Source organism: Pleuronectes platessa, chromosome 18, assembly GCF_947347685.1.
Source record: "Pleuronectes platessa chromosome 18, fPlePla1.1, whole genome shotgun sequence".
NCBI lineage: Eukaryota > Metazoa > Chordata > Actinopteri > Pleuronectiformes > Pleuronectidae > Pleuronectes > Pleuronectes platessa.
Window position 1 is genome coordinate 1,657,918 of NC_070643.1, and position 21,568 is coordinate 1,679,485.

The 21,568-nt window shown below is 39.7% G+C and overlaps 2 protein-coding genes, 1 long non-coding RNA gene and 1 other non-coding gene across 4 annotated transcripts; 1 reads left to right on the top strand and 3 right to left on the bottom strand.

The window, feature by feature from the left end:
• The first annotated feature begins 319 nt into the window (after positions 1–319).
• ppp1r11 (protein phosphatase 1, regulatory (inhibitor) subunit 11) lies at positions 320–7,993 on the top strand. Its single transcript, XM_053446727.1, has 3 exons — positions 320–635; positions 2,265–2,373; positions 6,227–7,993. The coding sequence occupies exons 1-3, from the start codon at positions 558–560 to the stop codon at positions 6,409–6,411; spliced, it is 372 nt and encodes a 123-aa protein (XP_053302702.1). The 5' UTR covers positions 320–557; the 3' UTR covers positions 6,412–7,993.
• A 4,728-nt stretch (positions 7,994–12,721) lies between these two features.
• On the bottom strand, positions 12,722–17,851 carry c18h6orf47 (chromosome 18 C6orf47 homolog). The gene is made up of 3 exons (XM_053446398.1): positions 17,582–17,851; positions 15,918–17,321; positions 12,722–14,821 (listed from the first exon to the last, which is right to left on the bottom strand). Exon 2 carries the CDS (start codon positions 16,846–16,848, stop codon positions 15,925–15,927), a length of 924 nt encoding a protein of 307 aa, XP_053302373.1. The 5' UTR covers positions 16,849–17,321; positions 17,582–17,851; the 3' UTR covers positions 12,722–14,821; positions 15,918–15,924.
• A 904-nt stretch (positions 17,852–18,755) lies between these two features.
• LOC128461475 (uncharacterized) lies at positions 18,756–21,512 on the bottom strand. Its single transcript, XR_008342267.1, has 7 exons — positions 21,391–21,512; positions 21,154–21,241; positions 20,781–20,905; positions 20,566–20,601; positions 19,275–19,317; positions 19,046–19,097; positions 18,756–18,950 (listed from the first exon to the last, which is right to left on the bottom strand). It is a non-coding gene; the product is annotated as an uncharacterized LOC128461475 (long non-coding RNA).
• On the bottom strand, positions 20,461–20,527 carry LOC128462269 (small nucleolar RNA SNORD52). The gene has a single exon (XR_008342355.1). It is a non-coding gene; the product is annotated as a small nucleolar RNA SNORD52 (small nucleolar RNA).
• Positions 21,513–21,568: the final 56 nt, after the last annotated feature.

The window sequence follows — 21,568 nt, forward strand, 5'->3', positions numbered from 1 at the left end:
AACGAGCCTAGATTTGAAAATAAAATCCCTTGAAATTATACTTCAAATGATGTCAACTCAAAATGCAATATGGATGAGCTGGCCACTTTCCCCTCACATATATTATATTATTGGTAGTGATGGCGAGATGAAGCCTCAAGAAGTGGACAATAAATGTAAAACAGGAAAGAGTGATTATAATGACACTGGCTTTGAATTGAATAAATTAATGAATGATGTTTTTCTGATGCCAATACATACATTATGAACTAATTAATATGGTGTCTGTATTTATGATTGTGCGACACGGCTGATCATTTGTTTTGGACGTGGAATCATTCGGTTTCCGGTTTGACTGTATCCACCGAGTTCACTTGGCAGTTTGACTTTGTGTTGGCCTCACCTCACTAAGGTGTTAAGCACGTCCGAGTCGTCAGGTCAGCAGCCCTCCACTTACAGCTGTTTGTGGTACAAACAACCGAGTTCAGCGGCTCCAGCCATTACAACATTATATTACAAGTTTCTTCTTCTACACCTGAAAGCTAGCTAACGATAGCGTTAGCACAGCAGCTCCAGGGATGGCGGAGGCTCCCGGGACATCAAGTGAGACGATAACGGAGACTGTTCAAACTAGTACACCGCCTCCGCCCCAGCAGGTGAGTAATAAAGAGCTCGTCCGTTAGATGTTTTACCAAGCGGGGATATTGTCCGGTACCAAAGAGTGGTCCCGCACGGAGGAGGCCGCGCTGTCTGCACGTTATTGAAGTAACATCCCATCGGTGTGCGGAACTGGACAGGGCCTAACGTGTTAGTGACGTTAAGCTCGTTTGAAATGACAGCGCTCCATTGGATGTGTTTAAGTATTGTCCATCACGACTCCCAGGTCAATCTGAGTACGTGTGAAGTGTTAGCTGCAGGTTGCGGTTCCTCAGCTGTTATTCTGGACCTTGACACTCGTGCATGCAGCTCCCTCTGATGCTACTGATTAATACAGTGAAAGAGTAAATCGTAGAAATAGCATTATACTCAAAGCTGAACTGTGTCCTGAATGGGTGGAGGGGACTGACAGGTCAGTGGTTACAGGATACAAGGGGCCCGCTGTCACTGTGCTCCTGGAGTGGGTCTGTGATTTAGCTTGAGCCCCCCGGGGGAGAGTGATATCATGGGGAAGTGTTAGTGGAAGTTCTCAGAGCAAGGGGTCCATTAATTTGAGCTCTAAAAGAGCTTCTGATACCCAAGCAGGATCAGAACATTTTCCCTCATTCTTTATGGCAGACCAAGTCTTAAATGCTGGAACAAAGAAAAATATCTAGGTCACATCATTAGGTTTGATTTATGAGATGATGACTGTGCAGCGTTAGAGCTCTTAACTGTATGTGTGAGCATGCTCATTTTCTACATACATATTATATGTGTGAATGTGTGTGTGAGAGAATGGATGAATGGCAAACTGTACTGTAATGCTCTTTGAATGGTCATCAAGACTAGAAAGGCAGTATATAATACAGACCATTTACCATGTTTGTGGCATCATTTAATGTGTAGATTAGATGACACTAAATATGTGATAGTTAGGCCCTTAAACTTAGCCTTGTTTTTGGAAACACTGGGACAGAAGTCTGTATGTGTTTAATTCCCTGTGAATTTATTAGGTGTGATGATTATATTCTAACATTTCCCAGCTCCAGATAGAAATTCTTGTCCCAGTCTGGTGCAGAAGAACCTGAGTCGTCTGAGCAGGTCCCAAACCTCAACCCCACCTAGCACCTTTGGGGTGATAACAACGGTCAACTGTTGGTTGGGTGCTCATACAATTTTGGTGTCAGGTGTCCAATAACATCGTTCCAGTCACGCTGATATCTGCAAAGTGGCAAATACAGAATTTCACAATTATTGTCAATGACGATGCTGCACATTGTCAAGATAATATATGATCCTGAACAGTTTGTCAACAATCTATTTTCTTAAAGAGATCCACACTCCTAATGTCCTCTGTTGCTGATCACTTAAAATAGATGTTTCTTCCAAATCATTTAGTATTTACAATATATTTCCACTCTTAACAATTCAATTTAATGGCCTTTAATCTTTGCATTTACCTTTTCCCAGCACTCATAAAAGCCATAGCCTTGGCAGGGGAGTTTATATGTATTTGACATGTATTACTTTCAGGAGTGTGGGCAGTGGGAGTATATACATCCTACCTAGCGATTAAACAGTCAACATCTGGGCCCAGTTTACATGTGATACCAAGTATTTTTCAGCAGACCTCTCACATGTTACAGGAGGGAAGAAGCCTGACAATCAAGCTGAGGAAGAGGAAGACTGAGAAGAAGGTGGAGTGGTCCAGTGACACTGTTGACAACGAGCACCTGGGAAGAAGGTCTTCAAAGTGTGAGTTCCTCTTTTTCATCAGCACCCACTTAAAAGTATTCATGCGATGGATACATTTCTTTTGTTTGGATAATTTAATTTAGGCTGGAGCTACTTTTAATATTTTTCAAATTGTGAATACATATATTTGTATATATACACTCCTGATCAAAATCTTAAGACCAGTTAAAAAATTTCATGAATTTGCATTTTGCACTGTTGAATCTTAGGAAGGTTCTAAGTAGAGTTTCAAAATGCAAAAAGAAGAAATGGAAACAAGAGCCCAAAAGTTGTGAGCAGGCAATTTATTGAAAACAACAATTTAACTGAAGTAGGCTGTTCATCAGCTGATCAAAAGTTTAAGACCACAGCTAAAAAAAAAAAAAAAAAACTCCTAAAACAGAAATTAAAGTGTCAAAAAACTGACTCAGTAATGAGTAGCTCCACCATTATTGTTGATCATTTCAAAAATTTGTTTTGGCATGCTTGATGCAAGTGTTTCCAAAAGGTTAGTGCGAATGTTGCGCCAAGTGGTGAAGATGGCTTCACCAAGGGCATCCACTGTCTGGAACTGAAGTCCATTTTTGTAAACTTCCCTTGCCATCCATCCCCAAATGTTCTCAATTGGATTAAGATCAGGGGAACACGCAGGATGGTCGAAAAGAGTGATGTTATTCTCCTGGAAAAAAGTCTTGGTCAGACGGGCATTGTGAATTGGAGCGTTGTCCTGCTGAAAAACCCAGTCGTTACCACACAGACGAGGGCCCTCAGTCATGAGGGATGCCCGCTGCAACATCTCCACATAGCCAGCTGCTGTTTGACGCCCCTGCACAACCTGGAGCTCCATTGTTCCATTGAAGGAAAAAGCACCCAAGATCATGATGGCGCCCCCTCCACTGTGCCGCGTAGAAAACATCTTAGGTGGCATCTCCTTGTCATGCCAGTAACGTTGGAAGCTATCAGGACCCTCAAGGTTAAATTTTTTCTCGTCAGAGATTAAAACTTTCTTCCACCTTTGAATGTCCCATGTTTGGTGCTCCCTTGCAAAGTCTAAACGGGCAATTTTGTGGCGTTGAAGGAGACGTGGCCTTTAAAGACATTTCTTGTTTTTGAAGCCCTTCCTTCGCAGATGCCGTCTGATGGTTATTGGGCTGCAGTCAGCACCAGTAATGGCCTTAATTTGGGACGAGGATTGTCCCGTGTCTTGACGGACAGCCATTCGGATCCTCCAGCTCAGCGCTGGTGAGATTTTTTTGGGTCTACCACTTTTTTGTTCCATAACCCTGAGGAGGCCTTGTTTATGCAGTTCAACAATCCTACCACGTTCAAAGACGGTGAGCTTTTTTGCCTTTGCCATCAAGAGATCTTCACAGTGTGATTACTTGACAGGAAATGACATGGAATCCAAATTTTTGCACAGATTTAGGCTTTTAAAGGCTGTGGTCTTAAACTTTTGATCAGCTGATGAATAGCCTATTAGAGTTAAATTGTTGTTTTCAATAAATTGCCTGCTCACAACTTTTGGTCTCTTGTTCCCATTTCTTCTTTTTGCATTTTGAAGCTCTGCTTAGAACCTTCCTAAGATCAAACAGTGCAAAATGCAAATTCATGCAATTTTTTAACTGGTCTTAAGATTTTGATCAGGAGTGTATATATATATATACATGATTTTCAAGCAGTCACAAAGATTATGTTTACCACCATTGTATGCCACAATCATTTAAAATATGAAATAGCTGTTATTTTTGTAATTATTTCCGGTCACGATCAATGATGCTTTAATAGTAGCCATTTTTTAGAGGTTAGGGTGTGTAAAATGAATGATATTTCGATTAAATTACACATTTTTCGGACTTTCGGGTTCGGACCATCCCAACTGTTATGTACATTTCCAAGTTTGTTTCTACATTTTGAGACATAACACCCATGTTCAAACGTCTCAGTATTTAACTGTTGATTGTCAGCTTCTGTATAAACGATTAATTCTCAATAATTTTTTTGTGTTGTATCAGTAATCAACCTTGATCCCTGTGCCAACATATGCCAAGTTAGCTCATTGATTTTTAGGAAGGAGAACCTGGATAGTCCATGAATTTTATGTTAAATGGCTCCTATTTATATGTGATTTGGGACTTTGTCAGACAAAAGGGGACAATAATAGCTTTCAGTCCTAAACAGGGGTCTTGCATGTCACTGTGAGGGATCCAATGACAGCTTTAGACCTTTGACGGACTTAGACCACCTACATCCAAATGCGGCGTTTGGATGTAGGTGCTCTGACTCGCATCTGCAAATTAGTCAGAATGTGACATTAAATGATGTAGATCACACCCATTCTACATGTTTTGGTTACCTTTTTTCTCTTAACACTGAAGTAGAAAACATCCTGGAATAAAAACTTGAACTCTTTTTCTGTGATAAATTGATAAATAATCCAAGTTTAACTAATCAAAACATGGATGTAAGCAGGATGATTCAAAAACTACTGAAACAATCTTCATGGAATTTTGAGGCAGGTGGGGCATGACTAGAGGTGTGGAAATTTCTTGATTCTTAGATGCATCGCAATGCGGACATGGATGACACGGCATCGATGTAGAGACAGAACTCAATCGATTCATGTTGATTGTTTAAGCAGTTGGGGCCACCTTGATACAATAACGGCTATAATCTGAGATAGTCCTTATAAGCTTTAGGTGCAGCACACAGGTATCTAAACTGAACAAATGTCAAATCACTTCGTAGAGCAATGACCACCGTCTGTTCTAGGCAGATTTTTCAATTAAAAACCTTGTTTTGTAAATTACAGCACACTTGTAATGACTGTAACAGTCTATAATACTTTTTAAAGCACTCACTAAATAAAAAGGGAGTTCATATATGTCTGACTGATTGTATTAACTACTGAAAAAGCAGCCATGGGCAGTAATATGTGATGTTGACTGCTGCTGTAACATTACAAATTTACCCATTGTGGAACTAATGAAGGACTTCTTATCATATCTTATCTCAATATAGAAAATTGTAGATGTGATACATTGAAATGCCTCAATATGCATCGAGAATCGTTGTATCGTTATTTGTCGAATCATGATGCTGGTCAAGATGCACACCTATATGCATAATTTTGCATTATTACACAAGTACTGTGTAGTCATCACTGCATTGTAATATTAATACTTAGTTATCGTTCCTAAATTACTTTATGGAGTACTCTATAGCCATTACTATATTATTACAGGAGTACTCAATAACCATTATTACGACATTAAAGTTGTACCCAGTAGTCATCACAGCATTATTACATGAGTACTCACTAGTCATAACTATAGTATTGCATGGGTTCTCAATATTCATTGCTATATTATGACATGAGTACTTGCAATTCATAACTACATTAATGCATGAATACTCAGTAGTCAATAATACATATTACACTAGTACTCTGTTATTTTTGGTAGGACCACACCCCAGCTTCAAACTCAGCCTTCATTTTGATCTCAGCTACTCACATGCTATATAACTACATCTTGCACAGTTGTGTTGTCACACTGACAAAATCTACACAAAGACAGCCGTCCGTCGGTCTGTGCGCCCATCTGCCAAATGAATGTCTTCAATATCTATGATCACATTTTGCTGACACACATACAGAGAGAATTGCTACTAGCCAGGTTGTGGTAGCTGCTGATAATTTATTCCTCCTTTTCATCCTCCTGCTGCACGACTCAAACAGCAGCTGAAAAGCTATTTTGATTACATCCTCCCTTTTAGTTACTTTTTCTGACCAGATATGTTAAAACAAAGAAGTGAAGGAATAAGCAGTAGATGCAGATCCACTGGATCAATTCTAATTATTTATGTTGTGTTCCAGGCTGCTGTATCTATGAGAAGCCCCGACAGTTTGGAGAGTCGTCCTCTGAAAGCGAGGGGGATGATGATGAAGAAGGGTGTGGCAGCGCTCACTGTATCCTGGGCCATGGAAGGAGAGACAATGGACAGAGAGGGTCTGGGGGTACCACAGTGCCCCCAAACACTGGAGGGTCTCATACCCACTAATGAGCTATGTAGGCTGATTGTGGGATTTTGAGTGGTTTCTCACCACAGCATTGCCGTATTATAAAACTGCACTCTTTTTTTGAGTTACATCACTGAGGTACAGGCAGGCCTGATGCTGCATTCTAGTCATGAGTCAGAATCTGTACTGTTGCTCTGAGAAACAGAGAGTAACACAGAGTAACACAAATATGGCAGATAAAAGACTAAACCAGGAATCAATATATGGAGACATTTCAACATTCTCATTTCAACAAATAAACGCATGCTCAGTACTGTGCCAATTAACATGAATGAATGATATATACAAGCTTAAATGTCTCTTATCTAAAGCTTTTATCACAAAGGAGACATGATGTGATACTAATAGGTTCGAAAGGACTGTACCAGTGTTTATGCTTGTTTTAGCCCTTTTTCTACACAGCACACAAGAGGTTTTTCAATTCATACAATTCGAAAAATGCTACTAGCGGTGATAACAGTTGTCCATTACAGTGAACATCATCTTGGCTTTTATTTTTCCTCAGTTTTTGGAAGTTATTTGTGGATTTTTCACATCAACATCTTCAATCTACGGAATATTTTCTCATTTAATGGAGTTGTCATGAAACTTTGAATAACAGAGACAAATTACTCCATGGCCAGACCTAGGGTAATATAGAGAATTTGACCAGTAGTCTAAAAGACAAAAAACACTCAAACATATAGACTATTACATTCAACAAGTAAGTCATTAAAGAATAATGCTAATAAGTTATTAAATATGAAAAAACAAAATGTAAAATGAAAGGGGGCAGCATGCCAAGGAAAATGTTCTGCAGCTAAGCAGCATGATATAACACTGACTTGTCATAAATGAGCTCAAACAAAAAAAAACGCTTTTATGGTGTACAGTGAAGTCACCATGTCAAACAAACTGCAAACAAATGGATCAGTGGTTTAAATTAACATTTCTGTTCCCTTTTCAACAGTGAAAACATAATTGATGTTGGGCCAACTATTAGTGTTTAATGTACAAATGTGATGGCATGCAGTGGTGACGGTAGAACTTCAGTAATACCAGTACACTAACCCTTCTAGTTCAAGTCACATGGATGTACATTACATACCTGTGGATCATTTTCAAGAATGTAAGCTGCAGGTGTCTGACAGTATATACAAAAAAAAATAAAAAAACAGTGTAGAGTGCTTTTGAAAATGTTCATCAGCTGTGATTTTTCATGAAAGAGCTAAAACAAACGTCAGCGTCTTTAAAACTTTGCTTTGAACTTACTCCGTCACGTTGCACTTTCTCCAGCAGCAGATTGGACGTTATGACTTTGAGGCGTCTGTGGACCGCAGCACACAGTTTGGAGAGTGCGAGAGGGATAGATACAGTATGCCTGTGTATTTAGCTCATGACAAAGTGGCAGAGTTAATTGTATATAATTCAGGTAATCACTTTTTATTTTTTATTTATTTGCTGGTCTTAATTCTATACTTGCTAATGCTCGAGATGCAATCAACCACAGTCTGTAGTAACATTGCATTTATACTCCATGATGTGTGGATTAAAAAGTGGACACCCACAGAGATCCCATTTTAACATTTATTGTCTGATTATTTTGTAACAATTACTGACAGAATATATACGTGATAACATTATTACTACAAAAGCTTATAGCACAGTCAGTATAATATGTCGGAGCCAGGTTATCCATATGAGAGAGCTCAGCCCCATGTGGCTAATAAATTATAAATTGTGTTCAATTACTGATTCAACACAAGCCTGGATTTTTTGCGAGCAGCAAGCCTTTAAACACAAACCTACTAAAGGGTTTTCTGAAAGATGTATTGTCAGGAATCAGATCAGATCCTTTCTGCCCAGACTAAAAAAGGGAATAATGGATTTGTTTGTCACATTTAAGTAAAATGTAAATCTAATTGATCAGTCAGCCTACACCACAACAGAAGATTAGTTCACGTCAATAATCAAACCTCTAACTGCATCGGAAGGACCAAGTTGTGCAAGAGAGGATGATCAGAATTAGTTGAACTGGATTATTTCATCCATGTTTGGAGAACATGCCCCTGATCTTCAACAATGTGTCAGGGAAATAATGATCTAATTGTTATTCCAAACTCACCGAACTCTGTCAGCTAAAACTACTAACATGTTGAAACATGTTCTCTCATAAACGGATCAGAAAGCTTCTTGTAAAGGTTAAATCATGGTTATGGGGAAAACAGTGATATTGTTCACTCTGTGCACTTTTTCATCCATCCAAATATGTACTGATGTAACCCTTACAGTTTCAGCTGTACATGCAATAATGTGCATACACTCGGCATATATGAAGAGAAAGATCTTTAATCATAGAAAAATGAATTAACTTACAACTTAAATTGAGAGATTTTTTTTTTTCATTTATAATTAATACCAACTTAGAAAGTTCTCTCAACGAAGCTAAGATACGAAATGATGGGACTGAGAAATAAAGCATTGCCAACTGTTGGTGTAACTATTTTAAAGAGAACATTTACTAGATCTGTTAGCGTAAAACCAAGTTGAAATCGTTGATTTACAATAATCATTCAAAAAGATGTAATAATTTTATTTAAAAGTTAAGTTTCCTCTATGGAATAAAAAGGACTCAATTCGACTTGAAGAATCAATTGAATCACAAAAGAGTAACATAACATGTTAATGTATGTATGCTTGATAACCCTGTATCAGGATTCACATTAGCTTCATCAGAGCAGAGACATCAGTCATCAGATCACTGAAAACAGTATTATCCCTGTCAGTCAGAGGCTTTGGCAGTCAGAGGTTTCATTTCACAGTAAGAATTGAACACTGATACTGTATCAACTGCTTTTAAGCGATATATATTTGCAGACATTATAGGCTGATATATTATTCAGTTATTCAAAAGATGAGATGTCAGTACGGGGTTTAAAAACCCTGTTCTGACTAATTCAAATATTATTGAAGGTGAGGCGATGTTGCACAAAAATAGATTTTTAGTTTACTTTTGTGAGATAACTTACTTTATAATGGTCCCTTCTCCTATGTTGGAAGACCTTAATTAAATGGATGAATTTATCCGAATAACACGGTGTGTTGGGGGATAGGGGTTGTGGGTCGTGAACTGTTTCTGTGGGTCTAAACTAAAAAACACAGAGACAGGTTGTTGTGTTAAAATCAGTAACCAGAGCTCAATAGTAGCCAGTTCAGTTCTCAGCTCCCCATACAAAGTTGTTCACCTTTGATAACTCTTGCAAAGCTGTTTTCTGTATGACAACGTTGGATTCCATTAAACCTCATTAACGGAACAAGAGCTGGTATTTTCTGTATTTTCTAAATCCTCTGCTGCTTTTCTTTTGCATGATGTTTTTGTATGAGAATTTATTTTCAAAGTTTAATTGTTATTGCACTTGTCCACTCAATATCTTGGACACCCATAGGTTCCTATTACATTCAGCTGCACATCAGTAGGAAAAGAGAAATCTATGACTTGACTCTATGAACTCATGTGATTGTGGGAGAGTGACTGAAGTGTTTTATTGCAGTGGGGTGAAGCTCTGAAGATGGAGTCCAGTCCTGTCACAGCTAATGTGGCGGACCGGACAGGACGGTTTTGGGCACGGGCCCAAAACCGGATTCATCAGGGTGAAGTGCGCCGCAAGATGATGTGCACAGCAGGATGAGCGCTGCAGGATGATGTGCTCCGCAGGACGATGTGCGCCGCAGGACGAAGTGCGCTGCAGGACGATGTGCACCGCACGATGATGTGCGCTGCAGGATGATGTGCGCCACAGGATTATGTGGTGATGATGATATGCGCCGCAGGATGATGTGCGCTGCAAGATGATGTGCGGTGATGATATGCGCCGCAGGATGATGTGCGGTGATGATTTGCGCCGCAGGATGATGTCTGCCGCATGATGATGTGGGCACGTTGATGTGCGGTGATGATGTGCGTGTGCGCCGCAGGATGATGTGCAGTGATGATGTGCGCCGCAGGAGTATGTGTGCCGCAGGACTATGTGTGCCGCAGGATGATGTGCGGTGATAATGATATGTGCCGCAGGAGGATGTGGGCTGCACGATGGTGATGATGTGCGCCGCAGGATGATGTGCGTGCGCCACACGATGATGTGCGCCGATGAGGTGCGCCGCAGGATGAGGTGCGCCGCAGGATGACGTGCGCTGCAGGCAGCATGATGTGCCCCGCACGATGATGTGCGCCGCAGGACGATGTGCTGCAGGACGATGTGCGCCGCATGATGATGTGCGCGCAGGATGATGTGTGGTGATGATGCGCGCTGCACGATGATGTGCGCCACTCGATGTGCGCCACTCGATGTGCGCCACTCGATGTGCGCCGCAGGATGAGGTGCGCCGCGAGATAATTCCATGTAGAACCGCCACTGGGACAGGACATACTGAACTACCTGTATGAAAACTCACCTCCTGGTCCATGTTTGATTAGTGACAGTGATACACACCCATTCACTTAATTTATGCCTACACTTTCTGTTCTGCGCAAACACATAGACATTGTTACATCTGTACATTGCTGTACTGGTTATGCACCGTTCTGTATATACTTTTCAGCATAATGAGAGCAGATTTAATGTGAAATAAACTTTTGAACTGATCAAACTGGCGTACACATTTGTGTGAACCTGTACATAACATGGTTATGGGGCCAGACATGTGCTTAAATAGCCCCAGCAGCTGGCTGGTTTGATTTTCAGTTGGCCTCAAACATGACTTGATTTTGAGTTGCAAGATTTATCTTTTTCAGTTACAGTTTATTGTGAAATAAAAAAAGCCTAAATCCAGCAGAGTGGAAGACATTTAGCCGCTGTTTTTTAATACAGAGGTTGTTTTTTATAATCCGATGGTGGTGAATCCATTATTGATTTGTAGCAACAAGTGTAACATTAAGGACACAAGCAACTATTGTCTCATGGTCAGTCATGTAATAATGATGGGTTAGGTCATATATTTCTTGCTTTGTCTGTTTCTTCACTGTTACTCACTGCAATATGACTTTTACAAACAGCAGGCATTTTTTACTTATTAAATTGTAGCATCCATCTTTCAAAGGCCACCTTCTGACCTGTGAGTCTTCACAGCGCCTTGAAAAAATATACATTGTTTGAAAGCTCTGCTGATGCTATCTGACAAAATCTTTGTATTGGTTCCACTGAAAAAGTCCACCAAGCATAATTAGTACACTGTGATTGCTTTTGTTTCATTCATGTAAGATTTCAAAATATGTATAACAAATTAAAACCAAAACAACCAGGTGATCCAATAAAAGAACATCAGTTTTTTATAGCAAGAGTCATGTTGGGTTGATAAATGACATGTTCTGGGTTGATAAATTATATGTTCTAGGTCATAACAGAACCTTCTTCTATGTGTTAAAATTACACCATAGACATTGGTGCTGTCCTCCCTCCTCAGGTCTGAGTTTACTAAGCTACATTTATTCAGCACTTATAAGGTGAACTGGCTCCTCACAGAAAAATACCTTTTTACTTACAGAGGATTCTCACCGTGAAATCATAAAAGATCTATAAAAGCAAGCAATAAATAAAAGTCAATACAAAGCTGAAGACACTGTAACCTTTTTAGGACTAGGTTAATAGAAATGTTGGCACAATACAAAAAAGCCCAAGATTAGATGACATTCTTTCTATTTCTAAGACTGCACTTACTCATATCAACACAAAACTTTGTAATCCAATTAAAAATAAATGTTCCATTTGTGCATACATAATTTTGTCTTAAGTTAAGTCTTCAAATTAGAATTTTTAAGTATGAAGAATATGGGCAATCTACACTTGAAAAAAACACTGCTCACTGAACAGTGTTTTTACCTTATCAAAGCGACAGTACGCTCACAGCTCTCTTATAAAATCTGCCAATGTTAGCTCTTATGAAGCTGATGGTAAAGACATAACATTTATTTTCAATACTAATACTTTCATACTAGTCTATGAAATGAGCAAAAAGAGAAAAAATTACCTCCATCATTCTCAAGCACAAGGTTCTCACCTTTAAGTTTCAATATAGTAACAAGTCAAAGGCAAAAGAAAGTTAATTTACTATCATATAAGATAAAGGAACTGAGGAAAACAAAACTTAGTAAATGGTCAAAATAGTTTCACATTTTGTCAACCAATTAATGTTTTGAGCTAAAAATTGTGTTGTTTGTATTTAGATTTTCTAATTTAGGTAGAATATATGAAAATTACACGATCATCTCACATTCACGTTCAACTCAGTATTGCGACAAATAACTTACAAGCAAGATTTTTATTTCTGCTATAGTTATGAATTTTTTATTCAAATATTTCCATACACTGTGCATACAAATGAACAATCACCTTTCAAACACATGAAATGTTCATTTCAATATCGTCAACCACAGGCTGTTATAATGGTAACCAACAACTGTGCATGCTGTAGAAAGAATATCTGATGACGGTCAAATTAAGTTGCATACAACAGGAGCGTTGTGTGCAAAACATGTTTCTGTGCAGTTAGAACATATTACACTGCTGGACTCTACATTGTTATGCCTTTGAATTGAAAGCATGACAAGACAAAAACGTATAGCATTACATTCTCAGTGTTTCACACAAACAATATCACTGCACAGAAAATGTCATAAGGCAATTACAAGAGTATACAGATAACACATGAGTATGTGCTGCTGGTATTGCATGTCCATTCTTATAAACTCTATGCAGATAGTGTCTCTCCTACATCAAGCAACATTAATAGTGTTATGTTCTTTGAGAAGAATTATATAAATATATTCTCACTGTGGTGTGAAACATAGTGTATGTGGTTATGTTTTTCCACAGGTCATACAGGGCTGTCATAATCTTCTTAAATTCAATGTGTCAAAATATATATAGTACAAAACAGTTTGACCAGTGGACATGAACAAACAGCAACGGTCAAAGGTGAGCACTGGAGCAAATTCCTCCATGGCTGTTATAAAAAACAAAAAAACACAGAATTTCATCCAATGTATCCGTCTTAAGATACTCATTCATTTAGTTTTAAAGACCAAATTTCAGGTCAATGCTGAGCGAAAGAGATCTTATGGTTTTAATAAAGTATCACCTTGTGTGTGTGTGTGTGTGTGTGCTTGACTGACATGTCTGAACATGCAGGTCAGTAGTGGTGGTTGCTACTTGTTCATCCATTCTCCTGGTACATTTACATCAGCCCATGTTCGACATATCAACCCTGAAAAGGAATGTGCTCTCACAGGTCTGATGGGGTTAATCAATATTTAGCAGACTAAAAACAGAATGTAAACTGTGTAAGAGGGATATTCTAGTTTGCAGTCCAAAAGGTGAATCATCGGAACTATGTGATGATGTAGTATTGGAATAACTAATTCTCCTTCTCCAAAAAAATGAGTCAGTTTCTAGCAGAACTAAAGCACAAGCTTTAGTTTGACGGAAATTAAAGTGGGGTTGAATATTTGCAGGGACAGATGACTAATGTGACTGTACCTTAAACGACAAAAGCTTCACTTCAAGCTTCTGAACCAATGGATACTAGTCTGTTGCTAAAATGAAACTCATATTGAATAGAGCCTGGTGATTCCAAATTCACTCACTGTTGACTTAAGAATGGATCTACATTTCACAACATAAAGTGAGCACATGAGTCTGTGTGGGAGCAGTTCCCTTGTTTGCTATGGTGATTGTTACAATTCTGTTCACTCAGGGAACATTCAGAGGCTTGTGACCTGACCTTCAGAGTCACCTTGATATTCTGGTTGTAGTAAGAGCTGTTTGAATTTCTGAGCTTCTGCTGAATCCTCACAAGCATAAATACTTCTCTGTCCCCAAACACTTTTTTACTATATTGCGAGAACCCACATTTTCTTGTTGCTGTGAATTTGGTGGTTTCCGGTTCATCTTCTCTCGCCCAGAATGCATCAAAGGTCCTAAATCAGGTAATGTCTTATATTGTATTACAACTTAATTAGCCCCACAGCACAGGTAGTACACAGGGTAAACTGCAGTATTCCCTTAATACAGGAAATCTTTCTTTTAGCAAGGATTTCTTGAACATTAGTGGACCCACTTATTTCTAAATTTCATTATAGTATTTAAATACTTAAAGAGATATAAGACCTTTCTATGGCTTTCAATGTAAAAATTCTGGGATTACAATGTTATCACATGAGGACAGACATGTATAAAATTCAGACCAATATCTTTGAACATAAAGTGACATAAGACTTTGCAATGAATGTGCAATACAGTTAGCAAGACACTGCAGAACCCGGTAATGAAGTGAATCAGTCCGTGTGTAGTCCAACTGCTGTGATGTCAGACACCCGGACCAGGTCTATTACAGCTGATTGGACAGACACTTCAGCATCTGTGAAAAAGACACAACTCTTTATAAACGGTTAAACGACCCTGACAGGTCCAGACAGTCAGACAGCTTAGAAACAAGTTCAATATATTTGGTGGAATTATTACCCAATCTGCAATAAGTATATCTCTCAGATTGAGGCTATGGACTAAGGTATGTAGCACTAAGAGAGAGTGATTGATTAAATGTACTTGACAACGTTCTGTCAAAAATACATTAAAACAAAAAAGCAAGTTGATAAGATGGAATTAATCAATTACAGAAACCCTATCAAAAAACGAATACAAATTGTCGTTGAATCCTTAGTGGAGCGACACACTTAACATACATAATCAAAGTTGATAAATTATATAATTCAAACATGTATTATGGGCCTATGTCTACAAAGTCTCTCTCACTACAAGTGTCCATGATGAAAGCGCTACATGGGCTTGAATCTGGGTCGGAGAGATTTCAAGCTGGTAGAGTTCCAAAGTTTGTAATTGTAGGCAAATCTTTTAAAAACCTGTAAAAATTATCTACAATTCAAGTTTGTATGTGTGAAGAAAATAAGTGCTTTTGTCAACTGTGCAAAAAATGATACCTTGACTAAAAAGTTTTGTTTTGTGACGTGCTTCTCAAACCTAAAAATCAAACCTAAAAGTCCCCACACAGCTTTCTATTGTATCTGTTAACTGATGTTTACAAGAGCACTCAATTTTTCCATTGTCTCTCTGCGCTCTCACCACTAATTTAGCAGTCTAATGTTTTTGTTTTTTGATAAAAATGTCTACACATGTACTTTGATTTAATGCACATTTATCTTGCCAATGTCTCCGGGGATTTAAACCAGGCCCCATTTCCCCTGCAAAGGATAATCTGTGTATATGTGTGGAAGTGCACATCACTTAACAAGCTAAAACTATTACTAACATGAATTTGAGCCCATCAGGCTTCATTGTGCTCTTTAATTATAGTTTTGTGATGTTACTTCAGTCCAATCAGTCATTAAAACAAATCACAGTTTCAATCACTCAAGAGATAATAAAAAATCTTAGTGACATTTATCAAGTGTTAAAATATTACCTTTAAATCACATCAGGGGAATGAAAGGGCTTACCATGAGTTTAACTCGTCTTCACCTTGTCCTCAATGGACACAAGTTTTTCTGTATGCTTCTTACAATCTGTCATTTCGTTAGTCTCTTTTCCCTCCTCCTCCTTTCCATCTTCTTCTTCTCCGTCCACGCCGGTTATCACACTCTGTCGAACACTGACAGAGATCACCACTGCCTGTATGATGCCATAGATCAAAGCAAACTGGTAGAGATACTCCTGGATCAACCAGAGTAATCCTGCCATTCCAACTGTGGAGACAAAAAACATGGCCATACCATGAAACCACAGCCGCAGTGCTCCCTGGACTCCCAACACCTCCAGGATCAGCTTTGTGGGAGGAGACACAGTCCACAGGAAACCAACGACTAAGAGGTCAAACAAATGGCGGAGGAAGTTGAAACTGATCTCGTAGTGCTCCGGAAGGATTTCCACCTTCCAGCTGTCCGCAAAGAATCGAAAAGGTGATGTCAGCCGAGAGGAAGGAGGCGTAGGAGACGGAGGTGGCGTTATGTAGTCAGAAAAGTCCCCATCAACATCATGATCCCATGCACCTCGACTCAGACCATCATGTTTCCTTTGGCTTAGTGCGTTTGGCTCTGATTTTCTTGGCCACAAAATGTAAGTTGGGAGATATTTATTCCACCATCTTGAAACTTGTCCTGCATCTACCACGGTCTTCTGCTTCCCTGCATAGAGATCTTCCATTTCCAAGGTCGGAACCCTCTCCTGGGCCTCCCAGTACTCCTCGACTGGAGAACTTTGGTCACTTTGACATCTCCACCCATCCCAGAGCCAAGAGGTCCACCCCCTGTGGCTCTGGCTGCCACAGCCATGCTCCTGCCCCTTGGCTACTACCGCTGAGGTATTGTCTGATGCCACACTTCTGCCCCATGAGCATACCCAGCCCAGTGCTCTACCTACCACAGCTGTCATCCTTTCTCAGTGAGCTTGTTGGAGTTGTAGAAAAGCCTGCAGCTGCTCAGTTCTCTGCTCTTCTTGTGTCAGGGGACTGCACGGTTATGTGAGCACATGGAAAAAGTATGCATGCACTGCCAATGCAGCTAGGAAGTTGTTCTACTTGTTCACAAGGTTTCGGCCAGGGAAAATTACGTCCTCAGACCAGGGACACACATGAGGGTGTTTGAGGCCAGTTCAACGGACAGACGACATTCCTTACAATGGCCTAGTTGACCTTACAGCGTTTGTAGATCAATTGACTTGTCCACATGTATTTGGTTTCACTTGGCAACATTTGTTTCAATACCTCAACATTACGGATATGCTCACTAAGCAGGTCTGGTCGGTTGAACTGACCGAGTCTCCAGCTTAACGACGGCTGCATACGAACATTTACGTTACTGCTTCAGAGTGTTCGTGTCCAGAAACAACCCCCTTCAGTCCTCATACTGGAAACAAAGCAAAAGACACGTACAGTTCAGTTCTGAGCAGCGTGAATTTGTACTTCGTCCTCCACGTCAACACACCGAGTTAGCCACTGTTACTCGCATCTTCATGGTCTTAGCTAGCCACTGGGCTTTTACTAGTAAGTTTAACTGGTTAGCCGCTTACCCGACATATGTTTACTAAAAAATGTAAGGGAACTATTTCCTAAGTTTTCTATGTCTCTAGAGTACGATGACGAACCAGACAACTGATAAAAACTCACCTTTTGGCGACGATAGCCATTGTTCGTCTTCCAGACCGCAGCTAGCGTTCTAGTTAGCATCGATAACTCGACACGCAAAACAAGTTCCTCGACTTCCGGATCCTGCTGTAAACACACTAGCGTGTGTGGAGTTTGGAACACAAAGTAAATCTCAGCTTCCACTCGGAGTTCCAACAGATACGTTAACTGACAGTCACCCAGCGGGGCACAAGCTCCTGAAACGCTTCCCAAACTACAGCGATGTACTACCGGTTTGGTTTCGACTTTCAAAATAATCTTACACTGCGATTATCCTACTCAAACCAAACGTGTCATAACAGCTGCCAGTGTTTCTACCATTTCTAGAGTGGAGATGTGACCAGAGGCTGCCTTGATTCAAGCACGTACAGAACATACACTGTCTTTATATAAACTTAAGACAAATCATCTCGCTGAAATCATGATTACTCAATTTTATCTCAGCAATCCATATTCACAAATCACCATTACAATTGGTCTCACAGGGTATAACTGTGCAACATCCTCTGCCCATGACCCTCAGCAGGAGTAAGGAAAGAGTAAAAAAAAAATGTAAAAATAGGGTAAAGTGTTGAAATCTGACGTGTAAAAGAGCCCTCTTTGTGTAACAGCATGTATTCAAAATATTTACATCCATGAGAAAATGATTGAAGGGGTGCATCAATGTTTAAGGTATTAATACAAAAAGAAAATGTATGACAACTGTTGCATTGCCATAATTGTGAAGGCAAATTGTGTCAAAGCAATCTTATCAAACTACTGCTATGCTTGGCTTTTGGAGAAATACCAAGTAGCGGCCACACCTAAAAGCATATACTTTTAAGCACGTAATGATATCGAAGCCTTTGAACGGTACCAGCTTATATTTGGTCATTTAAGTTTCTGCAGATACGCACCAGACATTTTTGCTACATTAAGGAACCTTATCTCCACTTAATGTGTACTTTTATCCAATATTGGACACCATGGGCCCATTACAATACCTACATTTGTTAGCATTAGCAAGCACCATTTTGCTGCTTTGTAAATACAGACGAGCACTCTTTAGATCATAATCTGCAACAAAATACTTTCGTAGGCACCTCCCTCATTAAGCCATCATGTCAAATTGCATTTTGTGCCAGGTAAATCTTTCAAGGAGATCAAACAAAACAAGTCTTGTCAATAATTTTATTTTAAACGTCATCTGAATGTCAAGTTATCACCATTACAGCTGAGTATAAGCCACGTGTACGTAATACAGGACATCTCCCACTGACAGGCTTGTTAGATGCTGTAATGGCGTGCATCTTTCAGCAGTCAAGACTGCTCCATTTCCCAGATGACCTGATGTTGACCAGCAGCTCAACACCTGTGGGGTTGAAAAGAAAATGTACGATTAATATTTTACAACACTCTTCTGGGAACCAGCCTTGCTGTCTGCAAAACTTTTCCATAAATACCAACCTGGTCCAGTGTTTGTGCCGGGGTCGTCTAGCTGGAGTTGCCTCAGTTATACCTGACAAGACAGAAATCAATCAATCATTAACCACTGTAATGGCTTGCAAACAATAGATGTCCAGAGCCCAAATTTGTCTCAGTGCGCTGCGAGTAAACATCAGTTATCAGTCGAACCGAAAAGCGAATCATCATCGACAAACTAATGGGGCTTTACTTTCAAAGATTTGGTACTTACAGCTGCACAACTGGGACTTCATCTCTTTTCAGTGTTTGATGAGCTAGAAGATAAAAAAATAAAGTCAATTCACATGCAACACAATGATCTTCCACACACCAAGTTTAACAGTTTTAACCCAATTACTGCAGTCCTATTGAACTTTGATAAACGGTTTAACTACTTTAGAAAATGTGCCAGTATGAAATCTTCTGAAAGGTCCTGCTAACTGGTGTCCAAGTGAGATTTTAATGTCTTGACCACCTCAGTGCGATCTACCAAATGTAGACTGAGGGCTGCTCGATAATGCAAAAAAACAAACATAATCACGATTATTAAAACATTAATATGTGCCCTTATTCTGAAATCTATGCTTGATTCTTTAAATGAATAGTCTGGAAGTAACAGTCACTTCCAGTTCATGTCCCCATCTGACCCTCCACCACAAGCACACAGAAAGAGAAACAGAAGGGTGGGGATGGCTATGAGGAACATCATTTACCCCGAACCTCTACATCGAACGGGTTACATAAAAACGGCCGCTACATTGTGTGGTGCTGCTGCTAGTCAGATTCTTTGAATCCGAAGTGTTCCCATACAACTTTTCTACCCTTTTTGGCGATCAAACGGGGCTGCCCTCTCACTCGCGCTGTTTTGTAAATACCACACAACTCGCCTCCTTCAAAGCTGCTTGAGAGTGAGTGCAAGTCAGCTGGGCCGCGTTGAATGCTTGGGGGAAGGACTAAATTGCGCATGCGCGCCTCTTTTGAAAAAAAAAAAGAGCCAAATAATCATTTCAACTCGAGTAGTTTGGCCATCGTTTGACCCAATAATCGTGATCACGGGTAAATTTCGATTAATCGAGCAGCCCTACTATGTATAAAGACCTTGTGCTGCGACCATTGGCAAATTTCACCATCTCAAGTGGGCCGTTTTTTGTTTTGTTTTTTTAAATGGTATGGAAGATTGTTCATGTAACTCTATTTTTGGGTGAATAATAGTCTACCCTTACTGTCAATATGATTCAGTACAAACTAATGCCATCAGATCTTATGCTTTAATCATCATTCAATCATAATGCAGCTTTATTAGTAAGAGGAAAATCTAATGAATAACTTTTAATAGTTTCTGCAATGAAAATGCCTCCAATAGTAATATGTTATCTGCAGTAAATGGGTTGAAACGTTAGGCTTCTGCTGCGGTTATGTGGTCAGTGCACTGTGAAATATCTTCAAGCTTTCTCAGAGACTCTAGTCTATGATATCATCATCCCACATGACGGAGAAAAGAGGCTTTCAGATCCCACACTTACCTAAAGGAGATCCCATCTAGTCACCACCATAAGCACCTGATAACAGAGAATAGTATTAGAACCAGTTGTGATCTTGGCATTGGTATAAAGTAGCTATATGTATGCTCAGTGCACTGTGAAAGATCTTCATGGATAATCAGAGACTCTAGTCTAGTGAATCATCATTTGCATATTGGTTTTTACAGTATACAGTGGCTACATGTGTCCACACTCACCATAAGCACATGGCCACAGACTTAACACCTGACCAAAGAAGAACCCAGGTCTGGATCAAGAGAAAAAGCTGTTCATCTCAGCGCTCTGAGGAGACCGTCAACCTCTGCCGCAATCATTCTTCATCCTGAAAAAGCAGAGTGGGGATTTCCACTAGTCAGTCAAGCATGGCGCAGTTATTGTTGATTTATATGCTTCTTTTCAGTGTCGACTTTGTTCTAAAACCTGCATATTGTCAAATTCAGTCTCATTTATATCATATATAATGATAAATGGCCATTTAGTGCTGTCGACCAATCAAAGCACCACCGACAGTCGTTTACTCTATTACGCAGCTACTATATTCACATTCATCAATAAAATCTGATAACTTACTTTATGTCCCTGCAAGTGGTGCAGTATAATCTCCTTAGACACTCAGTCATGGGCTGAGCAGACTCTGAGTGGCGGTGCATTTTATCGCCTACAGGGGAACAAAGATCAGAGTTTAGGCCACGCCACACCACGTGTCGAGCACAGAGAAACCACTGAAGACGCAGCAGTCCCTTCTATTACGTCCTCTTGCTACGCAAACCTGAGAAGCAAATTAAGATTACTTGGCGTTATATTTACCTTTAGTTAAGTTCTTGTTTTTTTGGAAGTCCTCACAATAATCTTTTGTCTCCTGTAAGATTGGATGGCCCGGACGAAAGACTGAGCAAGAGCCCAGCCTTGGTATATATAGATGGATCCTTAACAGCTCCGCCTACTTTAGGTGTCCTGAATACTGCCGGTTTTTGACTTTCCTAAT

Coding starts and splice junctions, on each gene's coding strand:
- ppp1r11 (XM_053446727.1), top strand. CDS start 558: ATGGCGGAGGCTCCCGGGACATCAAGTGAGACGATAACGGAGACTGTT. Junction 636..2,264: donor CACCGCCTCCGCCCCAGCAG/GTGAGTAATAAA, acceptor CACATGTTACAG/GAGGGAAGAAGCCTGACAAT. Junction 2,374..6,226: donor GGGAAGAAGGTCTTCAAAGT/GTGAGTTCCTCT, acceptor GTTGTGTTCCAG/GCTGCTGTATCTATGAGAAG.
- c18h6orf47 (XM_053446398.1), bottom strand. CDS start 16,848: ATGACAGCTGTGGTAGGTAGAGCACTGGGCTGGGTATGCTCATGGGGC.